At 43.4% G+C, this 24,072-nt stretch overlaps 1 protein-coding gene across 1 annotated transcript; it reads left to right on the top strand.

Moving 5' to 3' along the window:
* Positions 1-547: 547 nt before the first annotated feature.
* On the top strand, positions 548-22,606 carry PRPF6 (pre-mRNA processing factor 6; the record flags this gene model as incomplete). The annotated part of the gene is made up of 20 exons (XM_019622205.2): positions 548-784; positions 1,539-1,657; positions 2,267-2,345; positions 3,107-3,283; positions 4,105-4,260; positions 4,811-4,905; positions 5,351-5,507; positions 5,729-5,891; positions 8,276-8,394; positions 8,909-9,127; positions 10,497-10,619; positions 11,213-11,334; positions 12,431-12,569; positions 13,520-13,639; positions 14,340-14,516; positions 15,375-15,508; positions 15,979-16,070; positions 18,090-18,204; positions 20,429-20,555; positions 21,337-22,606. Coding segments are annotated over 20 exons (2,823 nt in total), but the record flags the coding sequence as incomplete, so codon positions are not given.
* Between the last annotated feature and the right edge of the window lie 1,466 nt (positions 22,607-24,072).

Below are 24,072 nucleotides of genomic sequence, written 5' to 3'. Positions count from 1 at the left end.
CCTCGTTACCCCCCGGACCTCGGCCTCCCCCAGTCCCGTTGCCCCTCGCGGCCCGGCCCCGGGCCCTGTGGAGCCTCCTTTGGAAACGCATTTTGTTCTTTTCTCGCTTCTCTACCCGGGCGGTGGGATGAAGGAATATCCTCGCCTTGCGGGGGGTTCTTCTCAGGTTGTGTCACTTTTCCGGAGCGCCCCGTCCCTGTGGGGCCCACAAATGGTGCCCTGGGGAGCGCTGACCCCGACTGTGCGGTTTCTGAAGGCTCAGCACCCCCTCCTCCCATCCCCACGCCCCGCAGTGCTGTACAGCTTGTGGGCCATCTTCTGTGTTGTGTCCTGCCGAGACACCCTGCAGCAAAGAAAGGCCCAGTGCAGGAGTGGTGAGCATTGTGATCCCGGTGTCTTTGTAGCTAAACTTTCCTCTGCAAAAGAACAGATGGTTTTTAAATTTTTTAATTTTTCTTTTAACGTTGGCTCTATAGGGATAGGAGCTGGCTGGTGCCATGCTTACAGAAGGGCGATGTTTTTATTACTTGGCTTTAAGTAACGGTTCTGGCTGGCTGGCTGTGTAGCGGTGAGGTTACAGCGTGCTAAAGAGCTGTCTCTGATTTACCCACACAGAGCCACAGGTTTCACCACCCGCTCTGATATCGGCCCTGCACGCGATGCCAACGACCCCGTGGATGACCGCCATGCCCCGCCGGGGAAAAGGACAGTGGGGGATCAGATGAAGAAGAATCAGACGGCTGATGATGATGATGAAGATTTGAATGACACCAATTATGATGAGGTGATCTAGTAACTGATCTAGAGATGCTTTTCCCCAATCAGAAGAGACATCCCTGAGCTCCCAGTTCTCTTCCTTTGAAACTCTATATGAGCTGAGGATTCAAGGCCAGGATTTCCTGTAATCTCCTGACTAACCCTTTTTTTTTTTTCTTCCTTTAATTGAAAGTCTATTATACATAATGATATATGTTTGCAGTTTTTTATTCTGCTTTTGGACTCCCTATTGTGGTTTTATTATCTATACAGAGCACTGAGAGTCTCATGACGAGGTCCATAAATAAAACATTAGTTGATGTGTTTTATGGGATGTGCTTTTTTGTTCCCCTTCACAAATGAAATCTAAACCGTTGTGCTTTGATATGTACTCATGTGGCCTGTGCAGTCTCTTGTATTTAAATCCCACTTTGGTTAGTTAAATGTTGTGTTATTCTTCTTGTTTGCTTTTAGTAATGTTTAGAGTAAAAGTTATTGATGGAAGAAAACATACAAGATTTTTGTTTCTTGCTTAATAGAAGCAAATTAGGAATAGAAGCAACTTTGAAGCAGTTTTACTTTTGGAATGGTGAGGTACAATAAACAGCAGGAATGGTAGAAGAAAGCTGCTTTTATTTAAGGGATGTGTTAGTGTGATGCAGTGTTGTGAGGAACAGCCTGCTCACCCATTTTCAATGTCCTGGGTGACAGCTGGCTGTACTAAGAACATAACAGGAGCTTTAAACTGAGGATACCGCTTTTCCTTTCCTTCAAATTCTTAGTTCAATGGATATGCTGGCAGCCTCTTCTCAAGTGGTCCCTATGAAAAAGATGATGAGGAAGCAGATGCTATTTATGCTGCTCTGGATAAAAGGATGGATGAACGAAGGAAAGAAAGAAGGTAGGATTAATTAGAACATTGGTATGGAACGCTTTCTAGTTCATTTGTGATTTAGAGATTTCTTCTGCCTCCTCCATTCTCCATTGTAAATGTTATCCTTGTCTACTAGCTGAAGTGTTGAGAAGTTTTATTTGTGCCTCTTAGACACGGTGGCAATAAATGTTAAGATTGATGGGTGCTTTGCACAACTTACTGTGAGAGTTGGTTTGGAGTTGAATTTGATTTGGTTGAATTTGTTCACTGTCATTCATTAAGATGATTTGGGGAGAGCTGAGGGAATGGTTTTGACACCTCACATATTGCATAACATGCTGGAAATCATTAGAAAAGTTGTGTGATGTGGGTATCTTGTAAACCAGTGTCAGTTAACTTGTTAAACTCCTGGCCTGCAGCTAAGAGGATGGTAAGTCCTGAAGTTTGCTTGGTTAGAAATGTTTGTTTTTATGCTACAATGTTGTCTTATGTGATGAGGGACCTCAGTCACAGTTGTTTATAATCTGTGCTTGGAAAAATTCGTTTTGCCTTACTTCTGATGGAACACATCTTTCTGTGATACTTTGCTTAAAGACTCCTGAGTCTGAGCATAACTTCTGTACTCCTTTTTCTAAGGGAACAACGAGAAAAAGAGGAAATAGAAAAGTACCGAATGGAACGACCCAAAATTCAGCAACAGTTCTCAGACTTGAAAGTAAGGAAGAATACTGTGTTCAGTGTGACATGTCTGTGTGAGCTATGGGAGGTGACTGTTCAGCATTAATTTGCTCGGATTCTGTTCGAATACTTTGTTATTCTCCAGATTAGAATTACTTTCCTGAGAAAGCGAAAGGATCTTTATTGAGAGCTGCATTCAGAGTTGCTCACTGTTGTAGCAAGTGATTATGAGATATTTTTAGGGGCAAGTGGGAATATGTTCTGTGGGAATACAGTTCTTCACTCTAAGCGTTTTCCAGTGATTACACAGCTTAGTGAAATTAATGTAAATGTATGCTCTTGTTTTGTGGATAATTGTTACTTTTGGTTCTTGAGAGGGCAGTAGACTTTTCATCTTTGGAGGATGAATAATTTGTTGCCTTTGGAATAGAATAGGAGTTGAGAGGGATCTACTGACTCTAAATCTTCTGTTGAATAAAATATGCCACTTAAGCTACTGTTTAATGGTTAGTAATAAAGCATGCTGCTGCAGGCACTGAGGTTAATTTGTGTATTTGCAGTGCTGTCTTAAGAACAAATTGATTTGGAATCTCAGGCTGGACTAAAACCAAATTATAATTAAGTGCATATAATTCTTTTTTACATTTAATTAGGAAAACATCTGATATTTGACCTGTAAGTCTTTAATTCATCTTGAATTCTTTAAAGAAAAAAAAGAATAGATCCATTAAGGGCTGTGAGCAGCTTGAAGAAATAAATGTCTAAAAGAAATAACGATGGCAACTCATGTTTGAACAGCGGAAGCTAGCAGAGGTCACAGAAGAGGAGTGGCTGAGTATTCCAGAGGTTGGTGATGCCAGGAACAAGCGCCAGAGGAATCCTCGCTATGAGAAGCTGACTCCTGTCCCTGATAGCTTCTTTGCAAAGCATTTGCAGTCTGGGGAGAATCACACTTCTGTGGACCCACGGCAGACAGTGAGTATGGAAACAAAGCTGGTGGTCTGAGCTGTGCTTTGTAAGAAGAGATGGGTTGACAAAAATCCTGTTGTAGTTTGTGAGTCTGTCAGAGGAGCTATGGATGTTAAATTCCTGTGCTTGCTCGAACCTTTCAGCACGTACCCATTAGCAGACAAAGCCTGAGGATGGACAGCGAAGGTTTGCATCCTGTATTAAAAGCAGGCAAAAAGTTTTACTTTTCTCTGGCCGTAGAATGGTGATAATGAAATTTTGGTGTGCTTAATCAGTGTCTGCTTCTGTTGCAATAATGTCTTGCAGAAACGAAACAGAAAATTAAGTGAGTTCACCTAGTGGTTTGCTCAACCCAGGAGCCCGCATTAAAATTTAATTTTCAGTTGACAATAAGGCAGATAGTTTTGATTGTTGCTGTGCTGCCGTGGAATACTCTGGTCATACAGTTACAGTAGTAGCTGACTAGCCCTGAATCAGCACCAGATGTCTGTGATTTCTTTGTGGATGTTGATGTTTAAATGTGCTAGGCTTGTGTGCTTGTATTCAAATTTTTCATTTACTTTCTTGTTCCTATTTTGCTGACTTGGCTAAATCTGTAATTACCTTCTGATTTGTAAAACCTGTGTAAGAAGTGCCTTGTGATTCAAGGAAGCTGCTGTTCTAGTTGTGTTGTCATCAGCACAGGGGAAAAGGTCAGAAGTAAGACAGACTACTGACATCTATGCCTGGCAGTCAATCAATAAGGGCAGGTGGGCAAAGACCCTGAATTCTTTTTTGACATCTCAGAAAACATTTTCAGGATTTGTTTATCTCACTCTTGTTCCTAGCAATTTGGTGGATTGAATACTCCATACCCAGGGGGCTTGAATACTCCATACCCAGGAGGAATGACTCCAGGCTTAATGACACCTGGGACAGGTGAATTGGATATGAGGAAGATTGGCCAAGCCAGGAACACCTTGATGGATATGAGGCTAAGCCAGGTGAGCATGCAAGAAGGAATGTGCTGCAGGTGTACCAGGAGTGGGTGGGGTACTCCTAATTAAGACCTGGTTTTAGGATAGTCTTTCTTTCTCTTGGGTTGTAGGTAGGAGAAATAGCTCAGCTATGACCTCTTGGTCTTATGTATGGATTTATTCAGGACAGAATGCTGAAAACATTGTTCTCCTGTTGTTGACTTCCATTCTATTGATTTTCTTGTTTAAATCTGGTTTGCACTAAAAGGATGGGCTCTAACTGCTAAGGATAAAAGTCCTTTCAGTGACTGAAAACAGAAAACAAGCAGCTTAGTATTTTCAAATAGGTGCTATATTTTAACTGCTAAGTTAAAAGTAAGCCCATGTATTTTAGAAGTGAGGGGGGAAAAAAGCTAATAAGCAAGGACTTGTTTTGCTGGTTCCTTGGTCACGGTAACAGATAAATGTCTTAAGATTTTTTTATATAGGAGCAGTGTCTTTTCCAGTCTTGAATGTGAGCAGGAGGGCTGTGGGGCTGTGAATGATCACTTCAGTGGTGCTGACTTCACTTTCCTAGGTGTCTGATTCTGTGAGTGGGCAGACTGTGGTGGACCCAAAAGGATATCTGACGGATTTGAATTCAATGATTCCCACACATGGAGGAGATATCAAGTAAGTTTAAGAAGGATTAGCTGGTTAAGCTTCTTAATAATGGCTGTGATCCTGCATATAAATGGAAATCTGTCTCAGCGGGTGGCTTTCAGCTAACATCTGACTTGCAAAGGATGACAGGTGAGTTTTTGGTACGTGCAAATTTTGGTGATAAAACGTGAACTAAATCAGTGCTGTTGCTTATTAGCTTCCAGCTGCGAGTGCCTGGCTGTAGTTCCTAAATAATCATACCTACATACTAAACCAATTCTCTCTGCAATTGTTATGTTAGTGAGTATTAGCAAGCTGTAGCTTCTAAGTTGTCACCAATATGGAAACGTGTGAGGTCACAGGTACTGTGTGTCTGAGTGGGCTGTGGCAAAACTAACTAAAGTACTTAGTGATTCAGGAGAGTTGTTTGCTAGTGTGCTGAAAACATTCCTGCCTGTCTTTTCTCCTTCATTAGTGATATCAAAAAAGCTCGTTTGCTCCTGAAATCTGTACGAGAAACCAATCCTCATCATCCACCAGCCTGGATAGCATCAGCCCGACTGGAAGAAGTCACTGGCAAACTGCAGGTGGCTCGGAATCTCATCATGAAAGGAACTGAGATGTGCCCCAAGGTCAGAATTGCTTTGCTTCCCTGTTGATCCTTGCAGGACAGTAGCAGATTGTGATTACAAGCAGCAGCATCTCTCTGTTAAGCTGCTATTAGCTATAGACTGATACTGCTTTGCTTTGTGCAATATTAAAAGAACTCATAGTTAGCTAAAAGCTAAGTTCTGTGTTCTTGCTCACAGTAATCCTTTTGATATGAAATAAGGCAGCTTCTTTTTCCTGACAGAGTGAAGATGTTTGGTTAGAAGCTGCTCGGCTTCAGCCTGGAGATACAGCCAAGGCTGTTGTGGCCCAAGCTGTCCGTCACCTCCCTCAGTCTGTCCGAATCTACATAAGAGCAGCAGAACTGGAGACAGATATCCGTGCAAAGAAACGTGTCCTGAGGAAAGGTGAGAGCTGCTGCAGGGCCAGGGAGCAAAGCCTGAGTCTCTGTTTGTATTGTGTTGTAAATTTTTCAAGAAGTATCTGTAGGATTTTAATGCTTTTTCTTTTTTGCCTTCTTAGTGAAAATAGTTGTTAATAATGTATGGAAACGAGTGCTGTTGAGTCAGAGTAGAGTGGCTGTCATACTTGTAAAATATCTCTCAGCAGAAAGCTGCTGTTACAGAGCAATTGCAAAACAATGTTTTATTTACTGGAAGCAGTTCCAACTTGGTGAAGATTAGAGAGGTAGATGAAAGCAATTCAGAAATTATGGTCTGAGGGGAAAAGGGTGTTTTGACCATCATCTCTTATTTGTTAGAAGATATGTCAGGCTTTGTGTATGAGTTCTGGGTTGTCTGTAATTTGCTGGAAACTGCAGTGATTTCTGGTAGAAGAGCTTTAGAGGCTCTGGAGTTCTTATATAATTGATTGCTGTGGGCCTTGAGATTTGTTTTAGTGTAGCAATTTGTGTTCTCAGCAAACAGCTTTTTGGTGTGGTGCTTATTTTAAAACCTTACGTCTTTATTGTATTGAGCTTGGAGGTTTTTCTCTTTTATGGAATAGCCATCTTTTCCTAAACCTGTTCTCTTCTAACTGCAATTTGTTGTGTTGTCCTGAACCCAGGTTTTCCTTGCATGTTCACAGTGTTCTTTGATTACTTTAAATTGATGTGCCTGTATTCACCAGTACCAAATGGCATCGATTGTGTCTCAGACTTAAATCTAGCCACGAAAGGGCTCTATATTTAATGCACTTAATTACATCCCTGTGATGCAGTCTACAGTATTAGGTTGACTTGGCCTCAAAGGATGTAAGTTGCCTCCTGCCTCTTACTGTTGTGTAAATTGCATATTGGTGTGAAATGGCCTCGTAGAGCATGGAAAGCACTGTTTGGTAGCCTGTTTTATTTTCACTGGCTAAACAGTGCATTGTTTTGTGGAGCATTGCTTCTGTGACACCTCGTTCTTCTGCAAGAATAATGATGGATAATGATGGATGTTGAATGAGAGAATGCTTTTACATGAGCAGAAGTAGATTTGTAAGTCCAGCTCTGGAAGGAGAGCGTGTTGTGTGAAAGCAATTGCTTGTGCATTAAGCTCAGAATCTGTCCTTTCACTTTAAGCATTGTATCATGTTCCAGTTTATGGAACCACCTGCTTAAACTCTGACACAAAGCTGTTGGTGGAGTTGAAATACAGTTTATCCTGCTGCTTGCAGTCTCTGTGTGTTAGGAATCAATTTCACAGTGCCCCTGTTCTATCTAGGGAACATCAGCAATGCAGCACTTGGAACTGTTTGGATGTACAGCCTTAAGATAAGAGGCAGTTTAACCCAGTGTTTACTCAAAAATAAAGAAGGCTGATGGCCAGGTGATGTCACTGAGGTGTGGTGTCTCATAGTGTATTTCTCTTCTGTCTCTTGGCTTCGTGCATTCCTACCATCCAGCAGAACCTCTGGAGCTTTTAAAGCCTGGCTAAAGACAGCAAGCTGAGTGTTCAAAATACATCTCAAGGTGTAAAAATCGAAAGCTCTATCTACAAAAACATGTTCTGTCCTGCTGAGCAGTGCTTTCAGCTCCTGCAAGCTGATATTATTCACCCAAAATGCTTCAGAAGAATCTCCTGCTGCTATAGACTTGAGGTGGAATGGTTAATGCCCAGAATCTCAGTGCACACTACTTGTAAATGTTCTGTGCGTTTCTGTAGAGCTTAGATGTGCTCTGAAGTTCATGCTCAGCAGTGTGCCTCAGCCTTCCCAGGAGTGCTTAAAAGAAAGCAATACCTGGAAGCCAGGCTAATTCCAAAGTAGTTTTAGATGCAACTTTCCTCACCTCTCTGGTTCTGCAGTTACGCTTTCCCCATTGGTAAAGGATGTGCTCAGTCCTGTGTTGCTGTAGGACATTTATGTAAGGCATGGAAATTCTAGAGAGTCTAAATTCTTTATTAGAGTAGTATAGACTTATGCATTTGGATTTTTTATCAGTGTTATGTGTAGTAAAACAATATCTCAGGTATTCATCAGAGTACAGAAATCCCTTTCGCCATGCTGAGATTTGAGGCTTTGCTCAGCTAGGTGTTTTACTGCAGGATGTAATTACAGCTTGCAGTTGGAAAAGCCCTTGTCTTGGCCAAACCTGTTTCCAATTAAAATTAAGATTTTCTTTAAATTTATTTCATTTAAGTTCCCATGGTTGAAACAAGAGTTAATATAATTACAGTTCTCTCCCTTTTCTCTTGCAGGGAATTTATCTGCAATGGACCTAAGTCTTAAATGTATTATCTTTGAAAACTGCATTTCTCTTTGGTAAACTTCTTTCTCCTGATTTGCATTACTGTTTTTGCCTCTGCAGCCCTTGAGCACGTTCCAAATTCGGTGCGTCTGTGGAAGGCAGCTGTGGAGCTGGAAGAACCTGAGGATGCCAGAATCATGCTGAGCCGTGCTGTGGAGTGCTGCCCTACTAGTGTTGAAGTAAGCTTGAGAAAACTCAAATACAGCAACCCCCTGCATTCTGCTTTAGGTTAGCAGTAGAGCTTTCGAAACAGAAGGCAGGTGAGAGCTGTAGTTTTCTGCCAGGCAGAAGGATGTGATGAATAGTGGATTATAGGGTTTTTTGACTTGCCTAGTAGTCATTATATACTTCATTTTCCTATGTAAATTTTCCTGCTTGTTTCTGGAATGCCGAACCAAAGCATCTTCTATTCAGCTGTTTAAAAAAGGATATAGGCAGTAAATATTAGAGCGTAAGCCTGCCAAATGAAGACGGTACCTTGAGATGATTAGGATTTAGCTTTGAGGACAGTAGTAGACTCTGGTTCTGCTAGTTCTGCATTGGTGTTCTGCAGCCTGCTTGTACAACATGAGGACAGTTGCCAACTGGTAGCAAACAGAATAAAGCTGCTCAGCTCTTCAGACTGCTGCTGCCATACGGAGGCGATGTCGTCTCCTTGTTCTAATGTAAAGTACATATTTTGTTGCTCTGCAGCTGTGGCTTGCTCTGGCAAGACTGGAGACATATGAGAATGCTCGTAAAGTCCTTAACAAAGCCCGTGAGAATATTCCAACAGATCGTCACATCTGGATTACTGCTGCCAAGCTGGAGGAAGCCAATGGAAACACCCAGATGGTGGAGAAAATCATCGACAGAGCCATCACATCTCTTAGGGCCAACGGTGTGGAAATCAACAGAGAGCAGTGGATACAGGTACTGGCCTGGGCTTAGTGACCCGGATGAACCCTTCAGGTTCTGTTTTGAAGCTTCCTGTTTTTTGATGCCAGGTTAGAGCCCAGTTTTGCACTGGGCTCATCAGTTGAGGTCCCTGTGGAAAAATATTAGGTGACTAAAACACTGAGGAGTGCCAAGGGCTGAGATAAGTGATCCACTGGGATGGCATTATGCTTGTTGAGCTGTGGAATGTCAGATTTACTTCTTGGAAAATAACCAGCTTTGAGTTGAAGCAGCTGCTGCCTCAAGTAAGAGGGAAGCTTTAAGCCTCCAGTTAAGGATTTATATGTGCTCTACATATGTCTTTTCTGGCTTAAAAGACACCTGTTTGCCAGAGAGGTCTTTGTTGGAGGGTGTTGTGAGAAGTCAATACTAATATTGCATATGCAGCAGACAGGAAATATTCTGTTAGTCCTTTATTGGCTCACAGTGCCTCCTGAGGCTGTGCAAAGTAGGCACAGCTAACACATGGAGCCAGGTTTTCTGAGGATGTTTACAAAACACAGCTTCTGTGCAGGTTCATCACACTGTTACAACTCATCATTATATTTTGGAACTTTTGTTCTAGAAAAGTAGCAAAAAGTTCTATGGATTTCAGTGCTTAGGACACCTTTGAAAACTGTGATTTTTGAGTTTCCCAAGTTAGTGAGACTTTTCAAATACTGTTGTTAAATAACAAGTGGCTTGATGTTCAGGTTAAAAGAAGTTTCCTTCTGAATATCTTCAGTTGCTGTGTTTTAACATAACCCTATAAGCCAATTTACAACTGATACCACTTGCAGTGGGTCCAGGCAACAAAATGTTCCTGCTAGTGTTTAAGAGTGTCTGTTTAACATTGAATACTTTAAGTTACTGATGTTCTTGCTAGCATCTAAATGAATTACAGCACTATAACAATTAAAGATTAATTTCAATTTTCTATTTAAAAAACAGCACCACCACCACCCTTTGCATCCTTGTCTTTCAGCAAGTCCCTTTTCAGTTCTTACAGCTGTTCCATTTCTGTTACCAGACTTAAAAAACCCAAAGCTACAGAAAGCTCAGTAGTTGTGATGTTACAGTTTGTTCTTATTCTGCATTTCTTATTGGCAGAGTCTCTGTATGGCCCAACCCTGAGGTGGTGCTGGAAAGGTCACACGTTGTCACCATTCAGATTGTTTCTGTGTGCAGCTCTAGCACCTTCCTTGTGGGTGTGCTCTCTAGTGCTGAGATACGTTTAATAAGGTATTTGTAACACACAGTGACCTGTAACGTCCCCTCACGTGCTTATAGACAAGGAGCTGATGTTGCAGAATCTAACTTACTGTGCTGATGTCTCAAAATGAGCAGCTCTTACTCTTGTCCCCAGGATGCTGAGGAATGTGATAAAGCTGGAAGTGTGGCCACATGCCAGGCAATCATGCGAGCTGTGATTGGAATTGGGATTGAGGAAGAAGATAGGAAACACACCTGGATGGAAGATGCAGACAGTGTACGTCCAGCTGTGATGCTGTGGTTTTTTTCTAAACTGGGGGAAGTGGAACTGGAGCCAGGAAAGTAAGATTGTTTCAATCACTGAAAGTGGATGTGATGTGCACAGCATCTGCCTGTGTTTGGCCAGCCCTCCTCTGGAGAACTTTTTTTCAGACTTGAGTCTTCATTAAGCAGGAAGTTGGTGACTCTTAATAGATTGTTGATTTCTTTCCTTACTTATGGGCTGTCAATGAAGATTAATGTCTTGTTCAACAAATTAAGAGTTGAGTTTCAAGGCGTAAACATTGTAGTTGAAGAGGTGATGTAGGGTTGAGCAAAGTGTGTAGAAGTTTTACCACGTTTTCTTTGTATTTGGGGAGTAGTTTAAATATGTACTACAAACTAAATTATATTTTGGCACGATACTTGGGCACTGCAAGAGACAGTTGGAACATTCCTCTGGGCTTCCTTTTCAAAAGCTGATCTCAAAGTATGCAGTGCCTCAATTCATATAGTAAGTTTCTGAGTTCTGTGTTGAATTACACGTATGTTGTGGTCTTGCTCTTGATTTCACTGCAACTTTAAACTGACTTCTGCTCTGCTTTTCCTTAGTGTGTTGCTCATAATGCTCTGGAGTGTGCCCGAGCCATTTATGCTTATGCCTTGCAAGTTTTCCCAAGCAAGAAGAGCGTGTGGTTGAGAGCAGCATACTTTGAAAAGAACCATGGAACAAGGTACGTGCGCTGCGTCATCCTCGGCCGAAAGTCTTGTTCCTTCTGAGTGCAGTGTGATAGATTGGGAAGGGAGAAGAGCTGCAAGGTCAGCAATAAAGTGTACTGTTCCACAGACAGAATTAGTTCAGCTGGTGAAAGCTCAGTGGCGTCGTTTGCAGACCTTTGCTGTGGTCAGATTGCTTATTTTCTATGTGAGATCGTAAAGAGTGCTTTAGGAGAAGAGATTACTTAATGGAAGTAGCTATGGATAGGTGAGGTAGGGATGGTCATCTTTGAGAAAGCATTCCTAGAAAAAATTGGGAATACAGAATGACACATTGCCAAGAAATGCAGCAAGTGTTTTGTTTAGCTTTTGTAGATAAACTACTTTAATACTGAGTCTGAGCATCTCTGGCATTTTCTCATAATGTCAAATTATGAGTATTATACTGTCACAGCTTGGGCCTCTTATTTTGGTGTTCATTCATGAAACTCCACACATCTGAACCTTTCTGTACACAGTTTGTAATAAAGCAAGCTGTCTGTATAGTAAGCTCCTCATACAGATGGAATTAGTCTTGCTAAAGCTAACATGGCTGTTGTGTGGAAGTGACTGTGGAAACAGAGTTCTGTGTCATGCTTTTGGAACAAGTGTGTCTTTGCCTTTGATGTTGTTCTCCTGTGTTTCCTGGTGGTGGCTGGCCTTTAAGCTCCTTGTTCTACATTAAGTGCATTTTCCAGAGGAGGAAGAAAATGTCAGTAAGATCAAGCCAGCTTCATCTAATAATTCTGAAAAACTTCCTGTCTTGGTTTCTGCTGAGGTTTGTTTAGAAGACTGGCTCTCTCCAAGACAAATGAGCTGTTTATGCGCAGAGTCTCTCTGCAGCAGCCATCAAACAAAGGTGTCTGAACAATGAGCCGTTTGTGGAGCACTGATTTCAGAACACTTGTGGAAAAAAAGACCCCACCCTTTCCTTGTTATGAAACAACTTATCAAGGTTTACAGCGTTGGACTTTGCAACAGTATTTATAGCGTTGAGTGATAGTGGAAGCCAAGTGTGAGAGCTCGCCTTTGGCAGTGCTTTGAGCGATTGTAACTTGCTCTTTCTTGTCTCAGAGAATCCTTGGAGGCTCTTTTGCAGAGAGCTGTTGCTCACTGTCCCAAAGCAGAAGTGCTGTGGCTCATGGGAGCCAAGTCGAAGTGGCTGGCAGGAGATGTGCCAGCAGCCAGAAGCATCTTGGCCCTGGCTTTCCAGGTGGGTGTGTTAAATTTGTGTAGTGGTGTCAGTGCTCACCTGATTGCTGCCACCTCTTGATATGGGGAGATGTCCTCAGTTCTTGGATAGTTTTATTTGTCAAAAATGTTCAAAAATGTAAAATATTAGCAAGCTGGAAGCAAGAATGCATTACTGCTCTCTTAGTGTTACCACACCAAGTTGTGAGTTCACAGATCATTACTATTAGTGCCATTGCTTCTATCATACCCAGCCATGGGTCTGCACTGTCTTGTGCTTGCTCATCTGTCTTCACACTTGACAGGATAGTGATCTGCCCCAATTAGTGAGGTTGCTGTTTTACCTTGGTTTGGACCAAATCCACTACTTTAAAGCAAAGCGAATGGAACTGTCCACTGAATAGTGGAAAATGGGTAGAGAGGTACAGTTCTCACATGGAATGAGGCCTCAGGAGCTGAGGAGCAAAAATAAATGAGAGCTCCTCAGCAAGGAGGTGAAAGAGACTTATTTCCTGAATTTGATCTTGGTTCTTTTTGTGAATATTCTGAAGATTTCTCGACATGATTGTTACTGAAATGACTTGTATTGGAGGAGTGCTTTTCACAGCCCTCTGCTGGGAATCTGAGCTTCAGCATTTTGTTCAGGGACAATGAAGTGAGGGTCTCACTGTGACAGACTCTGATTTTTGCAGTAGTCGAACTGCAAGTTCAGGAGATCAAGCATTAATGCTTTTCAACAGTTGAGAAGCATCCAACATTTCAACTGAAATGTATCTTTGTGTTGCACATCTGTTTCATAGAATTTCTATGAACTTCAAAGGTCAAAGAAGATCGGGAGGAACTTAAACTGAAGAAAAAGTCCTAATGTGGATTGACAGAGCTCTGACTTCAATTTTAATCTGGATCAAACGAAGGATTAAATCTGCTGTTGATTCACTGCATGCATTTCTCTGTCATTTTGTGTTCTTGCAGGCCAACCCCAACAGCGAGGAGATCTGGCTGGCTGCCGTCAAGCTGGAGTCGGAAAACAATGAATATGAAAGAGCAAGGAGGCTGCTGGCAAAAGCTCGCAGCAGTGCCCCCACTGCAAGGGTAGGGATGTGAGGAGGGTGGGTGGAGAGGCCGAGGCTTCTGGTGGCACTGGGGGAGCCGAGTCGTAAGCAGGAGCTCCTTCAGTTCTGTGGCCTCAAGTGATTGACCAGATGGCTCCCTGCCATTGCCTTTTGCAGGCACCGTAGCACTTCTCCAGCAAATTGCAACACAGAGTTGTGGCATGATGGGAACAGAGGCTAGGATCAAGTGAAGGGTTTCAAATTTTTTCATACAAATGGCAAAAGTCAGGAAATTCCCAGTTTACAGCTGTTTGTATAATGTTCCTGTTGCATAAAAGCGTGTCTTGGAGAAAAGAGTGAAAACATTTTTCGCAGAAGACTCAATTATGCTGTGCTAAAGGCAGTGCTCATTGGATTTATTTAAAGTTACAGTCTTGTGTTTATCTCTACAGTTGCTTCTGGTGTGATAAATCTTGTCAATATTTAGCTGTGCATACAGAATCATTTTAATTTGTCCAAGTAAGAGAAAAAACCTGGTTTGCTATGTGGAAAATTGGATCTTTTAGATTATCCTCCTCTTCTGTCAGTCAGGGAGCCTTCTACTCCAAACTGCAGCTCATGAATAACTTTCCTGTGAATGCACAAACATGGGAATCCACTGCACCGACAGAATTCTTGTTTTTCTTGCCTTTTTTTTCCCTAATGGCTGCTGGTGATAAACACCTCTGGCTCTTTCTCAGGTTTTTATGAAGTCTGTGAAGTTGGAATGGGTGCTTGGAAACATTGCTGCAGCACAGGAGCTTTGTGAGGAAGCCCTAAAGCACTATGAAGACTTCCCCAAACTGTGGATGATGAAAGGACAAATCGAGGAACAAAAAGAGCTGGTAGAGAAAGCAAGGGAGGCTTACAATCAAGGGGTAAGATGCATGTTATTGCAAGCTTGCTTTGTGCTTGTGGTATGGACAGATGTCTGTCTACAAGTCAGGATGGAGGGGGCTCTGTCCCAGATTAACTGTAGAGGTAATTTTGTTCTCTCCCTATCATTGGTTAAAACAGTAACAGAAAAATATCAGGGTGTTGAAATAAGCAGTGAGAATTTATCTCTTAGCCAGTATTGCACGTGCAAAATTCACTTTCTTGCTTGAGAGAGTTTGCTGTATGCTTGGCTACTTGCTAGCAGGGAAGTCATTACACAGTAATTCTCTGAGACCTGCAAGGACTAAAGCAGAACTTCTTAACAGAAGACCTTGCTAATAAGGTTAGGTAAATACTGTAAAAAGAGATGGTCTGCTGGGTACTCCTGTGTCTTTTAAATGGTAATTGGTGTCCTTTTGTAGGAATGCTCCTGAAACTCACCTGCCCCGAAAGTAACAGGGGAGCAGTTTCTGCCAGTGTCTGTATCCTGATGGCTTTGTGAGCTTCAAGAGCAGTGTGTTTCCTGCATACTCTGTGATGTGATTTCATTATTTGTTAGAGCTCTCCATCTCTAGATGGAGCACAGGATATAGATGTACTGCTAAGGGAGATGTATTTTTTTATTTTATTTTTTTTGCTTGGCACTGGGATAGCTCAGCCATAGCTGGTGTACTTGCTGTTTTGGTTATAGCAGAAACTAGATTTCTGTTGCTCAGTGCTATAAAATTAACTAGGAGAAATTTGAGAGATGTGGTCACCTTTGAACTCATGAAGATGTAAGGAAGGAATTCCTGTTCTATGAGCTTATATTGTTTTCAGATCTACATAGTAACCATACCTTTTGTTATTATGTTAAACAGCTGAAAAAGTGTCCCCATTCCATACCATTGTGGCTTTTGCTGTCCAGACTGGAAGAGAAGGTGGGGCAGTTGACCAGAGCAAGGGCCATCTTGGAAAAGTCTCGCCTAAAGAATCCAAAGAATGCAGATCTCTGGTGAGTTGTGTAGACATGAACTTGGTTTGAGCTGTAAGGCCAGTGCATACTTCAGGTGTCTTACACCTCAGGTATTTGATCACAAAGCTTATGAGCACATCTATCCTGGCATTTCTTCTGGTTTAACAGCTTCTGAATATCAGAAGGGCTCTGGAGGGCTAGTGTGTAGCTACTCTTAGGAGCTGGGGACCTGTTGTTTCTTTACAAATAGCTGTAGTGCAACATGTAGAGAACATGAAAATCAAGGGTCTTTTGTTTTTATGATAGATTAAAAATGATATGAGAAATTGACTAGGCCATTGTAAAATTATGTATTTTTAAATGGAGAGGGGTGGGAAGAAGTCCGTAATGTGATGTGTTCACATAGGCATATGTTTGTAATTTCCAGTGACCTTCACAGGACTCAGAGTTGATTTGTACATAGTGAATGTGTTACAACAAATATCATCACTGGGTTTCTTTGTTACCAGGTTGGAGTCTGTGCGATTGGAGTACAGAGCTGGGCTGAAGAACATTGCAAATACTCTGATGGCCAAGGCCTTGCAAGAATGCCCAAATTCAGGTGGGTTGGATCTCATTTTTATCTTAAACACAGTTATGTGTGTGCTCAGTTAGTAAAGGCTCATCTTTTTCCAAGATGTCCTTTCTGGCCACGTCTCAGAATAATGCATTTTAGAGAAGTGTCAGTTATTCTCCTACAAAGGGAGTGTTGGGGGTTTTTGTGAATAATGCTGGTTACTCTGTAGTGCCTCACATGGAAGGGGACATGGGTTGGTGTTGGCATCATTGATTCTGTGCTGCACAGTTTGTCAAGAGGTTTAGTGCAAAATAATGATGGATATGGGTGGCTTTTCTCTGAAGCTGGTAGAAGTCTGTGCCAAGGTTTAAAACTGAAGAAAGTCTCTCAAGCTTTAATAATTAGGGAGTTCAGTGGAAAAAGGATGTTTTTTCCCTGTCTCATTGGAGTATAATTGGCCAGGAGAGACTTCCTGTTGTTGGCTTGCCCACACTGATTACACTACTAATGAGGCTTGTGTGCTTCACAGCTTGCACTGACAGCAAATTTTAGTCAGTTATGATAAGGAGATCGTGTACCATGAGTGTTTTGTCCTGTTTTTTGATTATTTTAACTTATGATATATGCCCTATTTAACTTTCTTTAACTAAGTAGATTGGTTCTAACCAGCAGTGGAAGCATTTGCCTTTTGGGTTTGGAGGAGAAAGTGTATAATGTTTGGTTTTAGTTTTTGTTTCTGTTTTTTTTTTTTTGACAGAATTGTGGGAAGGCTTAATTCTTTAAAGATGTTGACATCTTTGGAGAGATGTCACTTAAGTAGAAAGAGCAGTAACCTACCACAGGGCAAGCCTTTTTAGTTTGCCTTCAGGCTGGGTTTTGAAAGGTGTTTAATTGATGACTGCTTAAGTCACCCCAGTGAAATAATGGGAATTAAGTGACTTTTGTGGCTTGATAAACTCACTGCAAGCTGCTTGCTGTGTGAGTGGGTCAACAAAGCAATAGCAGCCTTGTTTTGTGAATGACCTAACACTTCTTGTTTGCTACCTCAGGCTCTTTTGCAGAATCTGCCTGTTACAATGGAAATAGGCAGTAAGATCTCAGATTTTGTTTAAATAAAACAACTTTCAACTCTTAAAACTCTACAGACCAGGAAGAAAAACCTGCAAGATTTAGTTTGTTGGACACCCACAGAGACCTGTGTCCATCAGTGCTGATCTGGTTACCATTCCTTACGGCTGACATAGGGAGATGACACAGAGATAAAACTGAAATACAACGGTGCTTGTATCCTCAACAGGCCTAAAAGTAGAGGTCTGTGAAAATGGTTTGTAAAGAGTAAATCTTGTGAACAGGAAGGGAAGAGTTCTGCTGCAGTCTGTCACTGCTGTCATCTGAGTCGGTGTAAATTCCCATGTGCAGTTTATGGGAAGTGAGAGTGCTTTGATAGAGTCCTGGCATACCCAAGCTTTCAGGCTTTGCCTTGAAGTGATCAGCAGGTATGGTTGACTGACATTAGAAACTGAAGATTTCATGCTCCTCTGAGCATGTTTCCTTTCTTGTTTTTGGCAATGAAAGGAACTAGGGATTAAACCCAGCTTTCCTGCCCCTACCATGTCCTTCATCGTATGTGTGGAGAGCCAGCATCAATAATACTGTGCTGTTCTTTGGCACCCATGAAACTGCTCCCAAGTGGTGTACTTTGCACCTTGTGGGACTTCACCTGCCACTGTAGCTTTCCATTCAGACCAGTTTGCTGCTGCTAATGAGTTCCCCTCTGCTGCGTGCAGTGTCTTACGGGAAAGACTTAAGCTCTGTGCTCATCCACACTGGTGGTGTGGTACAAAACCATTCAGAACTGAGGGCTCATTGCTAAATTTCAGAGCACTGAATAAAGTATCCCTGCTGAAAGAGTGATTTGAGATGAGGAGGAGGTGCAGGGATAACTTCTGGGATGGGTACAGAAGTACTGCTTGCTTTATAGAGTGCTGGCCTGATGACAGATGTGGTAAGGGAGGTTTAATCTCTGGTTCACACTAAACAATCTTTCTACTTCACTTGATAAAGGAATCCTGTGGTCAGAGGCAATTTTCCTTGAAGCACGACCACAACGGAAGACCAAGAGTGTGGATGCCCTGAAGAAGTGTGAGCATGACCCACACGTTCTGCTGGCTGTGGCCAAGTAAGTTCCTGAGCTTGATGTAGTAAAGACACTTATTTTTGTGTAGCTGCATCCTTGATGAAACATTGCACTTGAGCAGGACCACGTGATGCTGGCTGCAGCAGCTCTAATAAGACTCGGAGCAAGTAGCAGCTCTCAAGCTGTCTCCTAGTAACTGCAAATCTGCTGCTCTCCCTTGATTCGGAACAAGGGATGTCAGCCTGCCCTCAAGCTGTTCTGGTGGGTTTGGGAATGCAGCATGGACAGTAATACATTCACACTGAGTCCTTTTCTACTGCTGGGTATTGGCATTTTGTGAAAACCATCTTTGTGCCCCTTAGATGGAATTTTGGCATGCTTTCAGATGAGCTAGGCTTACTTAGGTTTTACAGGATACGTTTGAAGTATTTTTGAAAATATGAACCATTCCTGCTGGTGGTTGTTTGCTTTTTAAGTGGCTGATGCTGTAGTCTTCATCCTTTCTCTCTATCCTACATTCTCAGATACTTTCAATCTTGTGCTGTGCTGTTATAGTCTTCTCCCTTCACGAATTTCTGCTATGTCAGTTTTCTTTCAGTTGTGGCCCTTCCTGGAATGCAGACTACAAGTCACACTGTAGTTTGCTTTGTGGAACAGGAAGATAGTCTACTAGGAATTGTCAGCTTCTCTAGATCAAGTTGTGAGGTTTCCAGTGATGAACAACTATTATTAGAATCGACTCGCACCATATCCTTTCTGATCTGATTGCACACCACTCCACAGCAGTTACGACTGGAACAAACTTCTCTTCCTTTGTGAATACCAGCAGAGGTTAATGCAGAAAGCATGTTGCCCAGAGAGTTGCCCAATTCTTTCACAACTCTTTTTTATAGGCCAAAGAAAACTGTAGGATATACTCCAGTGACTGCAACACTGGGTTCTGACAGATAACAGCTGCCTTGTTCTGCCTTAGCAGCAAGTGAGAAAAATGTTAACATTTGTTGAAACAGCTTCTAGGCACTTTCTGGTGCAACCTCAGGCAGTTCAGCAGCTAATCCCAACACAAACAGCTTCTGCCTTCCATTGTGACTTGCTTGTAGGTATGGTAGTACTGTGGTTAGTCACACATCTGTGGAAAGCTTGAAGCCTTATTCTGAATATGGCCACCACTTGCAGGTGTTTAGCCTCTGCTGTCATTGTTGGTGCCCTTTTAAATCACAGTTTATTTAACACGGAACAATCAGGAGTATTACAGGGCTTAAAAACAATCACATAAGCTGTATAATTTTATGGCTGGCTAAGCTCTTTATGAGGGATGGCTGTTTGATTTGATAAGGACCTTACTAGCTCAAATGAACTCTTTAATGCAAAGGAATGAAACCAATAGACTATTGACTCAGCTGGTTAATTACTGGGGAGAAATTTCAGGATTCACAAGTGCCTTTTTTGAAATGGCAGCCATTGGGCTGTGTGCCAGGGTTGGGTTTGAGCTTGGAGTGTTGCATACATGTCTTTCCTTGTCAGGTGGGGATGGCAGGAGAGCTTTCCTAGTCTGTGTGGTTGCATGCAGTCGTGGCTCAATTAACACGTACAATTTGCAACTGCTTGAAGTTATTTAATTGTTAATATGCTAAAATCAACTTGAAATAATAGGAAATGAAGAGGGAAAAAAAATAGTTGGATGTGTATAATCCTATTCCTTCCGACAGCAAAATTAAATGAATGAGTTAGAATCATAGAATGAGTCATAGAACAGCCTGGGTTGAAAAGGACCACAACGACCATTGAGTTTCAACTCCCTGCTATGTGCAGGGTCACCAGGCTGCCCAGAGCCACATCCAGCCTGGCCTTGAATGCCTCCAGAGATGGAGCATCCACAACCTCCTTGGGCAACCTGTTCCAGTGTGTTACCCTCTGTGTGAAGAACTTCCTCCTAATATCTAACCTAAACCTCCCCTGTCTTACTTTGAAACCATCCCCCCCTTGTCCTATCACTATCCAACCTCATAAACAGTCAAGTTAGCAAGGAGTGAGCTCAAAAAGTAGTGAATACTGCCCTTCTTTGGAGTGTCTGTCTCTTCCTTTGGCTGTCAGCAGAGGAAGCAGCGGAAGTGCTCAGTTCTCTTATGTCTCTTCCCTTCCCTGGGGGAGCACAGAATCTGGCGTTTCCTTCTTGGGAGAACAAAGAAATGAAATACCTGAACAGCGCTTGCAGATTGCTGTATTCCCCTGGAGAGGATGTTTGTTTATTTGCTTTCCCCAACAGGTTATTCTGGAGTGAGCGTAAAATAACGAAGGCCCGAGAATGGTTCCACCGAACGGTGAAGATTGATTCTGACTTGGGAGATGCCTGGGCTTTCTTCTACAAGTTTGAGCTCCAGCATGGCACAGAGGTGAGCGTGCAACTGGAAACACGGGGAGCCAGGGAAGGCAGCAGGAATCCCTGGTTGGTGTTGGTTACTCAGTGCTGGGAATTGCTGCAGAGCTGGGCACGGCGAGCTGCTGCTGCCTGGCTGGCTTACAGGCAGGAGGCTGGGGCTGTCACACCTGGTCATGAGTGAGCATGCACAGACGTGTGGTGATTTCTAAAAGGCACTGTCATTAGCAGAGCTGTCTTCCTGGCTGCTTTGCTATCCACAGTCATGCTAGTTCATGCAAAGACCTATGAAATCAATCTTCCTTCTGTAAAATGCAAGCTTTCCCATAGGAGGCTTTTCCTGTAGTTGTGATGCTACATTTGTGCAACTTGTCCTGTGTCTTGCCAAGTGTTGAGCACGTGCTGCGTATGGACACAGCTGGAGGAACACTTCTAATCTCTATGGCAGTTTTTACTGCCTGATATTACTGAAATGATGGAAGTGTTATCTTCAGACTTCACAGCGACCTCTCGCTTGACCTGTGGGGCGGTAACACAAAGGAAATTTCTGCTGCAGTTTCTTTGGGGTAGCCCAAACCTGCTTGACTGTAGTTAGGCCAGTTTGTTCGGCAAGGCAGGAGAGTTGCTGCTGCTGAGTTGGAATTAAAACTTCCTTCCATACCGCCCTTAGCAGGGAGTAGGGGGCGAAGGAAGGCTTTGGGTAAGCGTTTGAATTGAGATGACGACGAAATGTTTGGCCCTTTGGAACAAACCAGAGCATTTACAGACTTGAAATCTGTTATTTCTCTTCCGTGTAGGAACAACAAGAAGAGGTGAGGAAGCGCTGTGAGAACGCTGAGCCCCGCCACGGGGAGCTTTGGTGTGATGTCTCCAAAGACATAGTGAACTGGCAGAAGAAGATTGGAGAGATTCTTGTGCTTGTGGCAGCCAAGCTGAAAAATACCTTCTAGACCTTGCTGGCTTCAGCCACATCGATCACCTCTGTAGGACTTGTCTGCTTCCCTGCTTTCAGTTCTTTTGCCCTTACAGTGGCACAGAGCTCAGAGGACAGGAGATAGATGGCAATGTGAAAGATCTTTCCTCCAGGAGAAATGCTGATTCCCCCTCCTTGTTCCAGCAATAGTGCTCTAGGCTCACTCAATGCAGTAATTAGCACAAGTGTATCTAAATCTGCTCTGGATGTTGCTGCTGGTATAAACGCAGGGGAGCTGAGCAGTTCTGTAAGGCTGCATTGGCACTTTCATTCTGATACCTGAGTCCCCTCTCTAAATACAAGCCTTGTATGGTTTCTGATCTTCAGCAGTGGCTCTGGATTCCTCTGTAGCATGAAGTGCCTGTCTTTGTCCCCTACTCTGTGCACTTCTGGTAGTGTGTGGCCCAACTGTTCTGTTGTGTCTGAACCCTCTTGGAGGAGGTGGGGGGTTCTGCTGGGGTGAAGCTGGGCAGCAGAGGGGGATGGCTGGGGTGATCCTTTTTTCTAATCGATCTCCTCTGCTGGCAAACTGCAGCACAGCTCAGTATTCCTCAAACCTGACTAGATGGAGCATTTTGTGAAATTCCAGAGTGTACTTTTAGAGACTTCTTTTTTTAAAATGTACATAGTATAACCTTATTCTTCTAGATGCCCAATTTCATTAAGCACAGTCATATTTTCAAGTAATGAGGCAAAATCCAGCAATCCTTGAAATCCCTTTAAAGGAATAAGATTTCAGTAAAGCCTTTGGGACAAGCTGCACTTTTACAGTGCCAACTGCTTTTTCACTGTGCATGTTTTGGATGACCACCTTCAGGTGCAGAGGGCAGAAAGTGAATGTTTTGGAAGGAGAGCTTTGGTGTTCTTGGGACCCTTTATAAACTGTCTTCAATTTTCTATGCTTGGAATCTGTATTATTTTGACCTAATGAACCTAACTTTCTTGTGATCATTCATTGAACTTAGATACGTGAAAAGTATTTGGGTCTGTGTATGTGTGTCATATAATGTATTTAGCTGGAGGAAAAAGAAAACCTTACCAAAGGTTTTAGCTGGAAAATATGTATAAAATACAGCTTGTGCTTTGTTTCCTTATGTTCTCTTTGGTCTTGCCTTGTGCTCTGACTGGGAAGAGTGGGTGTGATAGTGGGAACCTTCCAGCTTACCAGGCTCTCTCTGCTCTGGGAATGTATCTGCTGGGGTTGGTTGTGGATGTGCTGAGAGACTTGCTTAGGATGCACTGTTGATGCCTGTGGTTTATGGGAAGGTGAAGCAGGAGGCTGGGGAGCAGGGTGGGAACATGGATTGTGGAAAGGAGGATGGGTGTGAGGGAAAGGAAGGAGGCTGGGACAGAGGGCTCTGGAACAGCCCTGGTGGCTGCAGGGTTGGGATGGTTGGAACCACAGTGGTGTGGCTCTTTGTGCTGGAGAACTCCTGAGCTGTGGGAGTGTTTGGAACATCTCACCCAAACTGTGTGGTTCAGGGCAGGATCAGTGGCTTCCCCTGCCTCTTGCTCAGGTGTCAGCATCATCTCCAAGGGTTTGGCTGCAAGTGCCCTGGAGCTGAGAAAATGCCAGGGCTGGGCTGCATCCTCCTCTTGGCACCACGCTCCCCTTGCCCAGCCTGCTCACTGCATCTGGTGTCCAGGGCCTTTACGTTCTTTTGTTTCACAGATAAATGGGATCATCCATCTCGGAGCCCTTTAACGTTCGTAGATGTCTTTGTGTTTTTAAGCAGATTATGGCACCTACGAAATTTAACTATATATAGAGCTCAATAAACAAGTTATATGGGTCCTGTCTGCAATGGTATGTTCTTGTGTATTCCCACTTTGCCTGGTGGAACATTTTCCTGTTCGCATGGCTCGTGCTCCCACGTGCCAAGCTGAGAAGTCGGACTGTTCAGCTCTTTGCTTTATCTCCACCCCAGTGCAGCGTTGCGTGTCGGTGACTTTCATCGCCTCCTGCATGAAAGCAATTGAAACCTGGAGTCAGGGCAGAGTTTTCTGAGCCCGGATTCATGTGCTGGCATTGATGTCCCCTGTTCAGAATGCAGAGGGGGGAGCAGCAGGGCGTTTTGCTCACTGTAACAGCATCACTGCGCGTGTGGCTGTTGCAGCCATCTCCTGGGCTCTCAGGAGGCACTCTGCCCTTGAAGTGCTAACCAAGGCTCCTAGTGTTTCTGGCTGTGAATTCGGAATGATTAAAGCAACCAGCGCTCATGGCGCTGTGTGTCCCCCCAGGCTTTGGCGTTGTCACGGCACGGAGGAGCAGCCTCAGCTCCGTTGTGTTGGATGCACCTGCGTCGCTTCCAGCATCCGTGGGGGTGGAACCACACCACCCTTCCCCACTCACTTTCTCGCGGCCTTTCGGAGCAGAGCAGCCTCCCGTACCCTGACCTCACAGCCGTGATCTCTTGGTGCGAGCAGCCCACGGCTCTGCCTTCAGCCCGGGGACGTCTCCTTTCCTCCCCTGGCTTCCCACCGTTGTGCCACGCTGGGGTCTGCGTGCTGCGGGTTGGGTGCGCGGGGAGCCCGGGGCTGGGCCGGCGGTGCTGTGGCC

The sequence above is a fragment of the Meleagris gallopavo genome, chromosome 22, assembly GCF_000146605.3.
Source record: "Meleagris gallopavo isolate NT-WF06-2002-E0010 breed Aviagen turkey brand Nicholas breeding stock chromosome 22, Turkey_5.1, whole genome shotgun sequence".
Classification (NCBI taxonomy): Eukaryota; Metazoa; Chordata; class Aves; order Galliformes; family Phasianidae; genus Meleagris; species Meleagris gallopavo.
This window is presented reverse-complemented; position numbering and strand designations above follow the sequence as displayed.